This window comes from Pollachius pollachius (assembly GCF_949987615.1).
Source record: "Pollachius pollachius genome assembly, chromosome: 19".
NCBI classification, from domain to species: domain Eukaryota; kingdom Metazoa; phylum Chordata; class Actinopteri; order Gadiformes; family Gadidae; genus Pollachius; species Pollachius pollachius.
In genome coordinates, this window is record NC_136952.1 from 10602968 (window position 1) to 10618208 (window position 15241).

A 15241-nucleotide genomic window follows, 5' to 3' on the forward strand; every position below is an offset into this window, starting at 1 on the left:
TGTGTGTGTGTGTGTGTGTGTGTGTGTGTGTGTGTGTGTGTGTGTGTGTGTGTGTGTGTGTGTGTGTGTGTGCCCTACCTGCCCTGACGGGAGTGCTGTGCATGCAGGTGGGCGACACCATGGCGGACGGGTGGGGGACGGTGACCACCGCGTGGGGGCTGAGGTCCATCACCGAGGGCGACGGTGTGACCGGGGCCGCGGGGGTCATCTGGATGGCCGGCTGGCGATGGGGCGGGGCCTGTGACGGGTGATGCTCGTGGTGGTGGGGGTGGTGGCGGAGGGGGTTCTGGGCGGGGCTGGAGGAGATGCCGTTCTCCGACAGGAACTCCTCCAGGTCCATGTACTCCAGCTGGAAGTTGTTGCCGTCGTACGGGAGGGTCTTGTCCCACAGGGTGGGCCCCAGGAAGGCCGACTGGGGCGCGTTCCTCTCCTCTTCCAGGCTCTTCTCCTTCTCCTGCTCCTTGCTGTACACTGAGAGGGGTTAAGATAAGGATGCATGAGGATGGGTTAAGATAAGGGATACTGCTTGGCAACAAGAGTACATAAATATTCATTATCATTCGTTAATGCCGTGATACACATTGAGTAAGCAGTTAACTGTTAGTTTAGTGAACCTTTACTCATGTTTGTTAATGTAGTTCATGTTAACGTAGTTAATGGTGTTTGTGTTAACTAATGTATTCACTAATACAATATTTAATAGGGTTAGGGTTAATCCTAATATCAATAATATTAATCCTAACCCATTGCCCAACCCTTATGCTATATAATAACGCCTAATGCTGCATTAACAAATGTTTATTAATGGTTTACTAATGGAGTTTTATGTAAAGTGTTACCAGATAATGATGGATAGGCTAAAATATATGGGTAGGATAAGGTAACGATAAGGATAGGATAGTGTTAATAAATGACATGGATAAAGTTAAGATGAGGCAAAAGGTGTATCCTTTACGACACAGTGTCATTCAACATTCCACACATTCCTACAAGGACCAATAATAGAATACAAATTGAGTGGTGGTTATGACAAGATCATTATTCATGCAATTTGGGAATTAACTTTGTCATACAGTGATACAAATTCCCCTGGTTAAGAAATAGGTAGGGGATAGAAAGTGAACACATATTCATGTCATTAAAGATGCTGTAGGTAGGATTTGAGCAGTGTAAAGAGAAGAAGAAGAAAACATGATTTTTTTAATAAACAACCCAAGAAAACATCCCCTCCCACTCTGTTCCCTCTCTCAGTGTCCCTGCCATTGAGAAGTGTAGCATACATGCACCTATGGTAAGGTTACAATAATGCTGTGTTCGCTTATGTGATTGAAAAGCAAGATGGATTCCCCTGACGAATCAGGGAAGAAAGGTCCTCCTGGTTGGTCAGAAACTATCCGGGAGCAGTCTAAAATCGAAATTGTCTCATGCAAAGGCAGGCGCAGTCAACCAGAACAGATATTCCAGCAGAACATTGCCCTCACTAATAGTTTACGGATGGTTGGTTGGCATTCAAAAGACACAGTGTCATTACAGTAAATGTAATAGCCAAAGATCTCTTTCGGCTTATTTCTGACCCATTAGGGCATTCTTTCCCCTGCTTGTTTCAGGGGATCCATCTTGCGGGTCAGTCACAGGTGCAGGAATGCAAGACTTCACAAAGGCAGAGGAAAATAGTAAAGGAGAAGAGAGGGAGCGAGAGTTTTTTCATGTTGTTTAGTAAAACAATCTTGCCCTCTTCTTCTCTCTCTCTCTCTTTACAAATCTCCAATCTTACCGTGAGCACCATTAAGGAGCAAGGTGTCATGGGAAAGTGATTATCAAGAGGTGCAACTGAGCAACAGGTTTGAGCATCTTGTTGCATCTTGTTGTTGTAGGGCGTGTAGGATAGGGGAGGTTGGTGTTGATACAGCTCTTCAGCAAGGCTATAGGCCTAGTGAGCGTTTTTTGCAGTTTACGTTCAGAGAATAGATAAAACCTTCTGAGCCACCACATAAGCAAGGGGAAGTAGAAAAAGTTAAGCGGAAGCTATAGAAGGGGAAAGCAAAATACAGCAGGGCTAGTGGGTGTGAGTGAAACAGTGGAAACTGTGTTCAGGTATCATCTTATTAACCAGCACAGGGATAAAGACACCAGGAGGAAGGGAAGGTGTTGTGATTTGTTGTGATCTGTTCAGTCTCACTTAAATGTTTCAAGGTGAGGTGGTTTGTGTTGAGTACTTTTATTAAAACAAGTAAATACTTCTAAAGAAAGCTAAGAGTTGAGCAAGGCAAGCTCAAGGAACGGCTCCAGATTTGTCTTTTAAAACTATTTTAAACCAGAGAAACCATGCATGATATATCATATAATATATCACCAAAAGCCTATTAGCGTCATTGAGTATTGTAATTATATAAATAGACTTCTGAATGACAATTTGTTACCCTCATTGTTTTGTTTGTTTGTCTTTCATATGATCGATTTATTGTTTGTTTCTAATGAGTGGAGATAAAGGGAGTCGTTCCTATTCACATTTGGCAACCTAGAAGTGAACGTTAGGGTGGAGGTCAGACAACATAACTGGAATTCTTCTCCACTCCTGCCTGTTGACATTCAATTCCCCATGATCCGCTCAGGCAACTTGCGCATGCAGAATATCAACCGATTAAGTAGCTCGTGACAACAACACCCAAAACCAAGACGATGGTATAATTAGTCATTTTAATAGTAATAATAAGAAACAATAATACGAACAATAAATCATAAAAGTAATAATGATGACAACAACACAAATAATAATACAATGACAGAACAAACAATAATAATTAGACGCTGGATAGATGAAATGTACTTTTGCAGCCCAGTGAGTTAGTGGATGTTTACCTTCATGGTGGAGAGGCAGCTTCATCGGGTTTTCCAACAGGGATTTGAGGACGCCGTGTGTCGCTGAAGGTAAAAAACTCACGGGGAGATGTCTTGACATTTTCTCCATTTTTGCTTCTTTAAACGTGGATATTTCAATGGAAGCCTTGGATAGTCCTCCTTGTCTCCGAACGGGGCGAAAATAACAATCTCACATGCGAAAAATAGTCGGAGGAAAATGTATTATTTTGGGGGAAAAAATTATTGAACACAAGTGTAACAAACGCACAAGCCCGTCAGCGATGGACAGACCGAATGTGAAGAAGTGTTTTGGTTTGCGTGCAAAGCAGCCGGCGGTTCCACACACACGCGCGCGCTGGGCTTCACAAGACGATCAACGATTCCATGTGTGAGAACTGAGTTGAGTGTCTTCAAACCATGAGAGCCAGCCAGCAGCGCCACAGTATAGTTGCGTTTCGGATCCAAGGGTCCGGACGTACAGTGGGCGGAGCTTCGCGCCGTAAATTGGCCAATCAATGAAGCCGAATGTCAAGTGGGCGTTACCGACCATGATCAAGCCAATGATGAGGGCGTGAGGTACCGCCCACTGCACTCTCATACAGTAACTACGCGCCCAATACATTTATTGCTCTTTTTTTTCACACAGATGTCAATATTGATCTCTCTTTTTCCCCATGCGCCAATTAAAGCATGCCTTATCTAAAACGAAACACATTGATGGAGAACATAAGTGAACACTGGAAACCATTGAGAGAAAAAAAGGGTAACAACAATAGGCCTACAGGTACGTTTTTTGCAGCTTATTATGCGTTTGGAGTTCATGAAACAACTATGGGTCCCAAACGGCAGGTAGACTTACAGTGACGATTTAACTGAAACCTATTTTAAGTGAGGAGAAGGTGGGCGGGGGAGATGAGACTTTCACTTAGCGCGCGGTCGTAAATGTAACATCAGTAAATGTCAGGGGGGGGGGGGGCTTTTCCTTGAAATGGGCTTTGGATGAGACGAGGAAAACGTCTACCATCATGTTAGCAGGGCCAGGAAGGGCTCTGATTTTTTTTCGCTTGTCACGCTTTCCACAGACTTGGCCCCGCCCCATGCCCAGCCAGCCTAGCGCAGAGCAGAACGGTGGTCATTTAAAGGGGCGGGGTTGACCTATTTTCGTCCAATTGCGAGGCGCGTACGTTTTTCTGTCGTCCACTCTCTCCCATCCCGCTCCAGTCCTGCGCCTGCTGGTCACATTGCAACTCATGTGCTTTTGCGCTGAGTAGGAAGAACAGCAAGTCAATCATAAAAAAAAGGGAACGCCTGTACCACCTTGTTGAATTCGAAGTAAGAGGATCAAGAAAACCAAATGTTGCATGAAGTCAGACATCATTTCACGTAACTTAAGTGGTTATGGGCATGAATGGTAGTCCTAGGCGTCCTACGGCCAATTAGCCTACAAAAAAAATCTCAAATTGTGGTCTTAAAGTCACTTGTGTCGATCGTATGGCTGGGATGTGCATACGTTTTCATAAAACCAGCCTATCAATGCATATCACAGAAGCCCTGTCGTCAGCGTTTTGGCCGACAAGTTGAACCCCCCTCCGCTCCCTTCAGCCTCCCTCTTGATGTAGTTCATGTCACATGCCATTTATTGTTGTTCACATTGTATCCTGATGATTTATGTGTAATGTTTGTTTATTCTGGAAAGAACTTACTTGAAACACGCTCAATAAATCACGCTGATCATTTGTCTATTATCATTATTTGAATAAATATTATCACTATTCTTATTATAACAACAATACAGCGTGACCACACAGATACAGTGATACCGCAACGGAGATTCGCCGCTAATCCCTGCAGCCTCTGTTTTATTAAAACTTCCCTGGCAACAGCGGATGCTAAAGCTGCGCTGTGTAGTGACGACCTCAGCGAGGGAAAAGTAGGACAGAGCTGAGCCAGTGGCGGGTTTTAACAATGAGTGGGCGAAACCTCGCATCAAGTTGTGCTACTATTAAGCCTACCGAGCGCTCTGAATCTTACATATTAACGTATTCAAGCCAAATAGGCCAAACTTCCTAATCCAAATTGCCCCGTGGAGAAAAATGTCTGCTTTTGGCTGTCTATGGCGTATGTTGGGTGTTTGCAGGAACATTTGCCATTCACTAGAAGTGTACCCTATGTGTAGGAGTATTTGTCTGTATCATATTTGGAAATTAAATGTGTATGTGAAAATTAATTTGAAAAATCGTCTTTAATTCTTTTCTGCTCTGACTGAGTACCTAGAGTATAATGAATCCAACTGTGACTCATATTCAATTCAGTCGTGTAATAGAAGTATGTCCTTCCTCGCTAAACATAATTTCTTAATTTTTCTCTGCTTATACGCACACACAAATACACCCACACACATGCACACAAGAACAAACACACGCACAACACCATGCACGCACACAAGCAGCATAACTGAAGAGCAATCACCTAATCAATTTGTAAGCATTTTGCCTCACAAGGGATGCAATATGGTTAGCCAGTTTACACGCAAAGCTGAGCGAGCTAATTCAGATCATTCCTGAATTAGCTCGCTCACGCTCCTGACGCGCCCTCATACGACCTCACTTCCCCCTTCAGAGATCCCAGACTAATAGACCAATGTCTGTTTATCAAAACAGCATGGGAGTATAAAGGCGTAGGCTAAAGAATTAAGTCATAGGCCTCAAACTGGAAGAATGGCAACAAAGTTTCATCACTTCAAAAAATAAGCAACACTATCATTTGACTGACTCAAAACTATTGTTGTCTCTCGTGAACATGTGGGTGATACTATACTCAACGGAAGTATCACCCGACACACAAACACACGCACACACTCACTCTCAGTGTGTGTGTCTGTGTGTACAGTATAATGTTTGTGTACATATATGTTTGTGAGTCTGTGTGTGTTATGTGTGTGTAGTGTACAATGTGAGTGTACATGTTTGTGTGTTTTAATAAGTTTGTAGGTGCATGTGTGTACAGTAGGGTCCATGTGTGTGTGTTTGCGTTTGTGTGTGCATGTGTGCTTGTGTGTTCGTGTGTGTGTTTGTGTGTGCGTGCGTGTTTGTGCATTTGTCAATGTTTGTGTCTGTGTGTACGTGCGTGTTTGCGTACGTGCATTTGCATATGTGTGCGTGTGTGTGTGAGTGTGTGTGTATACGTGTGTGTTTACATGAATGTGTGTGTGTTTGGGTGTGTGTATACGTGTATATGTGTGTTTGTGGGTGTGTGTGTTTGTGTGAGTGTGTGTTTGTGTGTGTGTGTATGTGAGTGTGTGTGTGTGTGTGTTTGTGTGTGTGTGTGTGCGTGTGTGCGTGTGCGTGTGTGTGCGTGTGCGTGTGCGTGTGCGCGTGCGCGTGTGTGTGTGTGTGCGTGTGTGTGTGTGTGTGCGTGTGCGTGCGTGTGTGTGTGTGTGTGTGTGTGTGTGTGTGAGGGTTGGTGCCTGGGGGGGCAGCATTTATATGTTTATGAGTGTGTGTCACCTGATAGGAGTTTCAGGTCATGGTGATATTTATATAACCACACCTGCTGCTGCTGGAGAGCCATAATCAATAGCAACCCACCCCCCCTCCCCGACACACACACAAACACAAACACACACAAACACAAACGCAAGATTGCATGTATATATGCTTGCGCAAACTAACACACACACAGAGAAAGAGAGAGTGGAAAAGTAGCTTTATCGATCATTCCAATGATGTAATGCACTGAACCGGTAAAGTGAATACTTAGCTATGGTAATACTTTATTTTACTTTGAGTATTAACAATTGGCAGATGCTTTAAATATATGGTATTGGCTATTGCAGTAAACATAGCTGATCCATTAAAACCTCAGCAATGGGTATCATTTTGTGACGACATGTGTATCACTTTGGGTTGATGCCCCGCTGCAAAGACTGTTGAATATTACATGAAAGTTTAGAGTTGTGTTTCCATCTTCCATCTCTCGTGGATGCACGAGTAGCACCAGATTATTTTATCATTATCACTGTCATTATCAGTTTGCTTAAATTTGTATCAGCAAACTATGGACCCTGTTGCCCTGGGGGGACCTTTAAGGATAAAAGTTTGATACAACAAGCTTTATGGAATGCGCTCCTCTGGAGATAAAGGAGGAGATAGAGTGACTATCCAACTTCCAGCTTTTTCTGGCTTCTGTTATCAGCTTCATAGATCAGGAGCCACAATGGCGGATAAACAGAAAACCAAGGAAATGAAGGAAGCGGAGATGGAAAGAAAGGAGAGAGAGAGAGGATGTTTTTTAACCTTTCGGGGGAATCTTTATTAGCTGGCAGCAGATCCAAAAGTGTTTGAATGCTGCTTCAAGTTGAAGGGGAAAAGTGCTAGAATATGAAATACAAAGCGACAACATGGTTACATAAAATACAATCAAACAAAACGTCTTTAGAGAAATATATACATTCATATAGAGACGAAGTGTGAGTGCACCATCCACGCAAAAGTGAAGCTAGGTGACCGCTGGGGCCTCGATGGTACAAGCGAGCCTATACCTGCGTTGGACCATGACAACGCATCATGGGGTGTGGTCACATATTATTATTTGTATTTATTGATTTGATGATAAAAAAAAATATTTGCGTCTGGTCTGCTGAAATATTTCTTGATAAAAAATATTTATTCAGCCTTTATTTGGGGGCCTGATTTTGGGGTATTGAGGATACACTGCACATTTAAACCATTAAGCTGACAGACATTAGCCTAATATCAAACTGGATCTTGTATTTATCAAGTCACATGTCAGTTAGGATCAAATTTAGAAATCAGTTACTCGATGCATCCTATCGGCCCGACCAAGTTTAGTAGATCATCTTCAAAATTCTGATTCTGAAGTATATATTAAAAAAATGTTGGGCCAGTCCATCATCTGTAGTGCGACAGCCAGCCCGGGTTTCCGTCCAAACACTCTCTCCTTGAGGACTGGTCTTTCAGGAGATTCTACAGAGATTTCAGCGTGTTTTGTATTTTGGAAGAATTGCAAAGGGGATGTGCGCATGCATCTTGAAATCACTTAGACGCATTGTGCAAGGTACCATGGATATTGGCCTTGATAATTGATTGGATAGGGAAGTGCTTTGGAGGAGAAACATGAACTACGTCACTGATTGCTAAAATGAGGCCAATCTGGTTTCTAGGAAAGAAGTTCAAGGAAAAGCCGGATTTGGAGAACAGAAACGCTTTAAATATTAAGGCATGACACACATGACATTGGTATGTTTAATAATAGCCTACACCTTAAACACTCTAGCTAAAGACTCTAGCTACACAGACGTGTTGGTCTTTCCCTTCTCCTCTTCCTCCTCCTTCTCCTCCTCCTCTCCCTCCTCCTCCCCCCTCCCTCCCTCGGTCACCCGCTCCGGAGCTGGGGGCGGCTTCGGGGAGACGGGGGTCACGGGTGGACTCCATGAGGTGGTCTGGGTCACATGACTATCAGATCAAAAGGGAAAAAGAGGGAAAAACTAAAAAAAGTTAGAAAATTTATGAACGTTTCGCCGAAGGCAAAAACCAGTCACACTGGATGGAGTTGTTGAGTTTGGGAGCCACTCTGTTGGTGAATGGTCAGCTGATTATTTACGATCCAAGATATTGGAGATGGTGGATCAATCAACAGTATGTTTCACTTGATGATATGCTGAGATGATAGTGCGCTGAAAGAGTGGATAGAGAGTTAGATGTTAGATGATCATGATAGAAAGGGGATAGTAAAGATGGCTGATAGTTGAATCAGTCCATTATGTTATTATTTTAATAATAGTGGGGAGATGGTTTGGGGATGGACATCATTTTGCCCTACTACATGCATTTCTGTAGATGTAGGTGCCCAAATGGCACAATCCATTTGTCTTAATTATTTATATTTATTTTATCAATTCCTCGATTACACGCGCCATATCAGTGCAGAGAGAGATGATTTGCCCCACTCCAAACCGACACAATCCCACGGCTTGTAAGACACACTGATGACACATGACCAGTCCGCTGTCTTCTTCATCGGATCACATAAGCAAAGAATAGCAAAGAAGACCCGCCCACAATGTCCCTCTGGCAGCAACAACAACATCCTAGAGCTCTCTACAACCACCACTACAGCCTTGTCCATTCTTAAATAATGAGATGTAAAAATAAAAAACCATCAGGTGGTTACTGTGGATGTGACTGCTTAATGGTTTGCATCAAGGGTGAAACGACAAACAAATAAACACACTCCCCAACCATTGAACTAATTCACATCACATTACAGTAATTAACCAGCTAAGTAACCGCAAAGCAGAACTAATGCCTGGTTGAGGCTGGCCCACATTGAAAGGAATTCCCTCGTGAGGGAAATCAACTAAAGCGAAGCCAGCCGACCAATGAGATGAGCGAATAAACAAAATGTTCAGCGTGAGTTGAGATAGCCTCTCCTCGGTCTCCTTCGATCCTGTCTCGCGTCCTTGCTAAACCGCTGGTGCTCTGTGATTAGGGAAGCTGCACCGTTTCCTCTTCAAACACGAGTCGTCTCCCACCTAACACAACACCATCATCACAACAACAGGGACGTGGGCCAGTCCGTCCTCCGACCTCCTGTCAGCAGAGAGAAGAAGATGGAGAACTTCTCTCCAGGGTCGTTTGTACCTCTTTGTAGGTTCTGATTTATCTTACTTGATGAAGTACTTGACTCCCTCTGCCGTGTAGGCCTCATCCCAGCCATAAGGTAGACCTGTGGGTGAAATACAGAGATGCTTGAAACATGGTGAGTGGACCACAAAGTTAAAGGGGCTGGAATCACAGATTTCTATTTCGTATTTTTGGCCCTTGTCTAAAAGGGCTGCAGGTGAGACTTAAGAGCAATGATAAGCGCGTATTTTGTTAGAAATGCCTTTGGCAGCCGCCAAGACATCACAGGACACGCCACTTCTCTGATGTAACATCCCTCTCTAACCAAGGAAGGATCCCGCTTACCCATCAGACCTGCCCCACCCATGTCTAAAGCCTCTTGTTTTGCTGTCACTGATTTGTAGTGTACCTTTCCACCACTCAACAAGTATATGTCAAAAATAATCCAAGAACACTGCTCCACAGCAGCAGGTGATAGGACACTGCTATCGGCCCACTTATAGGCGGAACAAAAAGAGACAGCGTTTCGGATGGCTTCCCAAAGGCTTTCAGGGGTAAAACGAGAACCGGAATTACACACACACAAAATCTAGAGTAGTGGGGACATTGTGAGGAAAATATCAGGCCACTTAGTTTGTCCGTCTCAGGACATACAGCTGAAGTAGTTGATGCAATAGACTGAGACACATTTTTTCCATGACTCATTATACATAACCATCCTGATGGGGTCTTGAAGAACGCTATGGTTTTTGAACTGAGTAAAAGAAAAGAAAAACGTATACTGGTAGTGTGAACAAGATGATACTTCAACCCACACACCGAAGCACACCGACAAACCCTAACAGATACACATCCCTGCACACACACACACACATCCCCACACACACACACACACATCCCTGCATACACACACTTAGACAGCCAGACGGTACAGTTTCGTTAGTCTCTGAGGTGGTTTTTTCCCCCCCGTCTACAAAGAAACTCTGACCTTGTCATTCATACTCAGGTAGCCGGGGGTTTACCCTACAATACCCTGAAGAGGCAACCACACACCCTCCTATTAGGACACTGGATATCCCCCACTAAAGGACTTGGTATGTCCCTGAGTATCAGCTGTGGATCTAGCGAGGGGGTGGGGGAGCGATTGGTGGGCCACGTGACCCAGTGGGACTCAATCAGGCCTTTGTTCCTGCCGACAGCACACACACACACACACACACACACACACACACACACACACACACACACACACATACACACATACACACACACACACACACACAAGCATACACACACACACACAAACAAACAAACACACACAAACACAAACAGAGGCGCAGATAAGTGTACACACATACACAAATATATATTAACGGAAAGGGAGAGAGAGATATATGTGTTTGTGTGTGTGTTTATGTTTCATGTGTCGTTTGTCATGTGCACGTCTCAGCCTCAAGCCCAGTGTGTGTGTATGTGTGTATAACCTACTAACCATCACCATTCAGACAGCTCGGTTTCCCCTCTCTGCTCCTCACATGCACTGCCATGGCCAACTGATCCTGAGCACACTCACACACACACCATGATCTCACATGGCAGGGAGGGCATGCACGCACACACACACACACACACACACATGCAAACTCACCCTGACCTCACATGGCAGGCAGGGTATACACCACACACACACACACACACACACACACACACACACACACACACACACACACACGCACACACATTGATAAATGATCCAAGGTACAGTCAGACACACTTGCTGAAAACATGAGGGAGTGCATCTGTCCTCGTCTCATGTTTACTGACACCACAAACATACACACACACACACCCAACACACACACACACACACACATGCACCACACACATATTCACTCACACACTCAAGCACACCCTCACAGATGTACAAACATAGACACAGACAAATGCATGCACACACACAGATCTGTATATACACACAGATGCACCACACACAAATTCATCCACACACAACCTCGCAGATGTAAAAACACAGAAACAGACATAAACACATACACACACTTTTTCTGTACCTGGATTGCCTAGATCTTTATTTAGTAGATAATAATAATGATATTAATTGACGCATAATTTATATATGTAATTATATATAATTATTATCACTTCACTTCATCTCATTATTACCCAAATTTCCCATCTGCCGTTAATGAAGTTAACTTATCTTATCTTTTAAATGATTGTCATATCCAAATTGAAAATAAATTGTGCAGGTAACACCTGTATAGAATATATCCCTAAATGATCCCTGGCTGTTGCCTAGGTAACAGTATCCAAGGTCTGTGAAAAAGTTTCATTTCATACAAATTTCTGCAGCAGAATGACTAAGCAGCCTCTTGTTCTTTCTTACACCATTAAATAATAAATCAATAAAAACTAACTAATAAAAATCTCAGCTTATTAATACACCTGGCAGGGTTTGTTAGTTTCTTTCAAACGTTTTAAAGTGCCTGATTGTGTTTGTGTTTATATTTTTTTGTGTGTGTCTGTTTGTGTGTGTGTGTGTGTGTGTGTGTCTGTGTGTGTGCGTGTGTGTGTGTGTGTGTGTGTAATGTAAGAAATATTATCAAATCTAATCATGAGACATAAAAAACATTTTCTGCTTGGAGGTATAATTTCTCCATCTGTACTAGGGTTCTTTCAATCGAAACCATAACAAAATAAGTTTGATGACACTGAAGTAGCGTGGAATGTGTTGTTGTTGTTGAGTTGGTCCCCATTATCGTTGAAAATCGATCAGACACGACTCAGGCAGAAATCATGCTCAGGGACGAGGTATTGGATTTAGGTTACATTTATTCAGTTGTGTCATTTCATTCTAATGATATCGCTAATAAGTGTTAGGGTAGGTAACTTTACTTGCTAACATACTATTAGATGAGTCAACTACCCATACAACTGTAGAAAACATTATGTAGCAAATGTTGAGGTAGCTATTCGCTATTATCATTGGTCGAAACAATCCAATAACTTTATGAGCATGTTGAACGTTGTTGTAATGTTATGTTATCGTGCACATTAGCTTGGTGGCTGGCATGAGCCACTTCTCATAAAAACAGTATAGCAGTAAGTTATATTGATATTGAAATATTGTATCAATAAAATTGGTCTCTGATGGATAACAGTTTCCTAAGGGAATATGAAGCCATTAACAGGCTACAAAATCAAACACACGGTTTACCATAAATAAAACTACGGATTTGGTTAAGTACACAACTTTGCAACTTCAAAGTCGTTTTAAGATATTTAAATGAAGAAATGCCACATAACATAACTTTATTGTTGCATTTAAGGAATAGTTTTGTTTTTCTTCGCTGCTTGTGAGACAAAGAAAGCACATTTAAGCAATAACTTTGGACTCTGGTAACTATGCCATTTTATTGACAAAATGATTTATTAATAATTATAATAAAAAATAATCTTTATAATAATCGACTGATAACAATCGTTACTTAGTTGCAGACCTAATACGGGGTATTCCATCAAACAAGCTAAAGGGAATCTCCGCTAAGTAACCATGGCAATTTATCCGACCAAACTAACCTGTGATAGTGTACACAAATGTCTACTGTGTGTGTATGCATGCATGTATGTAGGCTATGCATGTGTCTCCGTGGCTTTTTGGCTCAGCCCAGAGCCATAGAGAGATATAGAGAGTAATATCTAACACTCTGGCTCAGCCATTACACAACTAGTTCGGTGACAAACGTACTTATGAAACATACAATTACATACCAAGCTGTATTTATTTTGGTACCATTGTGTAATCTTTACTATACGTTATTAATTGAGTGTGATCCACGTTGTCGTTGACTCGTTAAAGCTGCCCTTACGGAAGAACTGGAGAAGGATGCGCTCTAGCCTCTGCTCATCATACGAAATGAAGCTGATGCTGCCCCCTGATAAGAGCCCCTTGAACGAACCATGATTACCAGACTTGCTTAACCATGATTACTTAACAAGCCCGCCTATGTAGCGGCCACAAGCATTATTTTGAACTGGCTAGTGTTTTTCGTTTTTTTGACGTTCGAATACATTTGTGGTCCTTTTATTAATATGATGCAAAATTAATGCTCAGGATTAAACAAAGATTACAAAGATCGAAAAACGTATTGTGTGACGTATTGTGTTCCAGCATGGGACGCAAATCACTCTTCCATAAACAACAAACAAGCAGAGTCCTGTTTCTGGTGGACTCTATCAGGGTGAGACATCAAACTCTTACAAAAGACTTTGGAGGAAGATCTTTATTTGCGACGTTTACATCTAGCGGGTGGGGTCACTCGTTATAGAACTCGCCACAGGGAAAGAGTCCACTCTGTGATCACCTTACACATCATGCACGACCAGTAAAAACGCAGCTGTCTTGGTAGCAACACTGATATAAAAAAGGACACGCCTGGTTTAGAATAAACTGCAGCTCCTTTGCTAATAAAATAAATATGCAGTGCATTTTCAGATACGTTTTTGCAATTGACATAAGGCATTACAATTCGACGGATAGATGGTGTTTGTTTTCTGAACCACATCATAAAAGGGTTTTATTAGATTTTTGTTCGATTAGAAAGAATATTTTAAATAAGATGTGCTTTTTATGCATTCAAAAGACAATGGCAAGTTTAAATAAATCCACCACCTTTGGAGTAACCGTTTCTTTCTCATCTTTTGACAGCTGTGCATTACTGTATGTGAATTGAACAACATGAAAGAGAGCTTGTTTATAATCGATATGGTTAATAGCTAGGGGTGTATCCAAGCAACACTGCCGCGCGCACAAACACACTCACACCAGGGTTTTAATTCAGAATTTGATTGACCTACTTCTTCTATCACGTCACTCCTGGCTGCTCATTGTCCCCATGCTCTCTTTCTTCCTCCCTCTCTCCTAATAACCTCAAACCAATAACAGAAAATCAGTCTGTTCCTCATCATGTACACTTATCTTGAGCCACTTTCACTGCACTTTCAACTTTTTCTTCTCAGATCTTTTGATGAAATAAAGCATCAGGCGTGCTGTACGCGTCGAAAGAAGGCTCTCACACCTTTGCATAATCTATATGTGACTGTGCAAGCTTAGACATATTTTGTTCTACATCTATTCTAAATCTTATGTGGTGTTTCTTTATTATCTAAATGTATTGTGTGCAGTCAATAGTGATCACAGACATGACAAAACTGGAAGAATTTTGTTTGAGGCTCTAGACTAGAGCACCAAATCCCCCAAAACACAAAATTTCATATCATATTTGGAACAAGAAATCCATATAATCATGTTTTAACAGGGAAAAGAACACAGATGTAGCAAGGCTTTATCTTATTTCCCCCGCTTCGTACAAGACTCTTTTTGTCAACCTGGCGCTATCCTTAGCTTGCTGCTAACCAGTGTGATGCATGTGCGATGCTACCTTTACCATTAGGTCCTAAGACAAACCACTAAGTGTGTCAGAGGGTTCAAAAGTTAAGCCTGGCAGTCACATTACCTCCTGGGGGGGTTGTGGCCCTGGGTCAGAGTTCATGTGAATCTGCTTGTTATGAAGAAATAAGACCAGAGGCTCACCAGGGAGTTATTTACTCTCGTTATGCTCAGGAAATGACAACAAAGAAACACAATCAACGAAGAAGCCCTGAAATCATCCATGAAGCAGGTTTTGAAATCCCGACATGAACCAGGAGACACTAAAATA

At 42.4% G+C, this 15241-nt stretch overlaps 2 protein-coding genes across 2 annotated transcripts in view; both read right to left on the reverse strand.

Moving 5' to 3' along the window:
- The window catches only part of hlfb (HLF transcription factor, PAR bZIP family member b), a 16088-nt gene extending 12824 nt beyond the window's left edge, over positions 1–3264 (reverse strand). Inside the window, exons 1-2 of the mRNA XM_079756916.1 lie at positions 2860–3264; positions 79–471 (exon numbers count right to left, since the gene is read on the reverse strand). Of these exons, the coding sequence (XP_079613042.1) occupies positions 79–471; positions 2860–2968 (502 nt within the window). The 5' untranslated portion in view covers positions 2969–3264. The remainder of the gene's footprint in view (positions 1–78; positions 472–2859) is intronic.
- Positions 3265–8167: 4903 nt separating this feature from the next.
- The window catches only part of stxbp4 (syntaxin binding protein 4), a gene marked incomplete at its 3' end in the record, with an annotated part of 42050 nt that continues 34976 nt past the window's right edge, over positions 8168–15241 (reverse strand). Inside the window, exons 21-22 of the mRNA XM_079756748.1 lie at positions 9549–9606; positions 8168–8333 (exon numbers count right to left, since the gene is read on the reverse strand). Coding sequence (XP_079612874.1) covers positions 8168–8333; positions 9549–9606 — 224 coding nt within the window. The remainder of the gene's footprint in view (positions 8334–9548; positions 9607–15241) is intronic.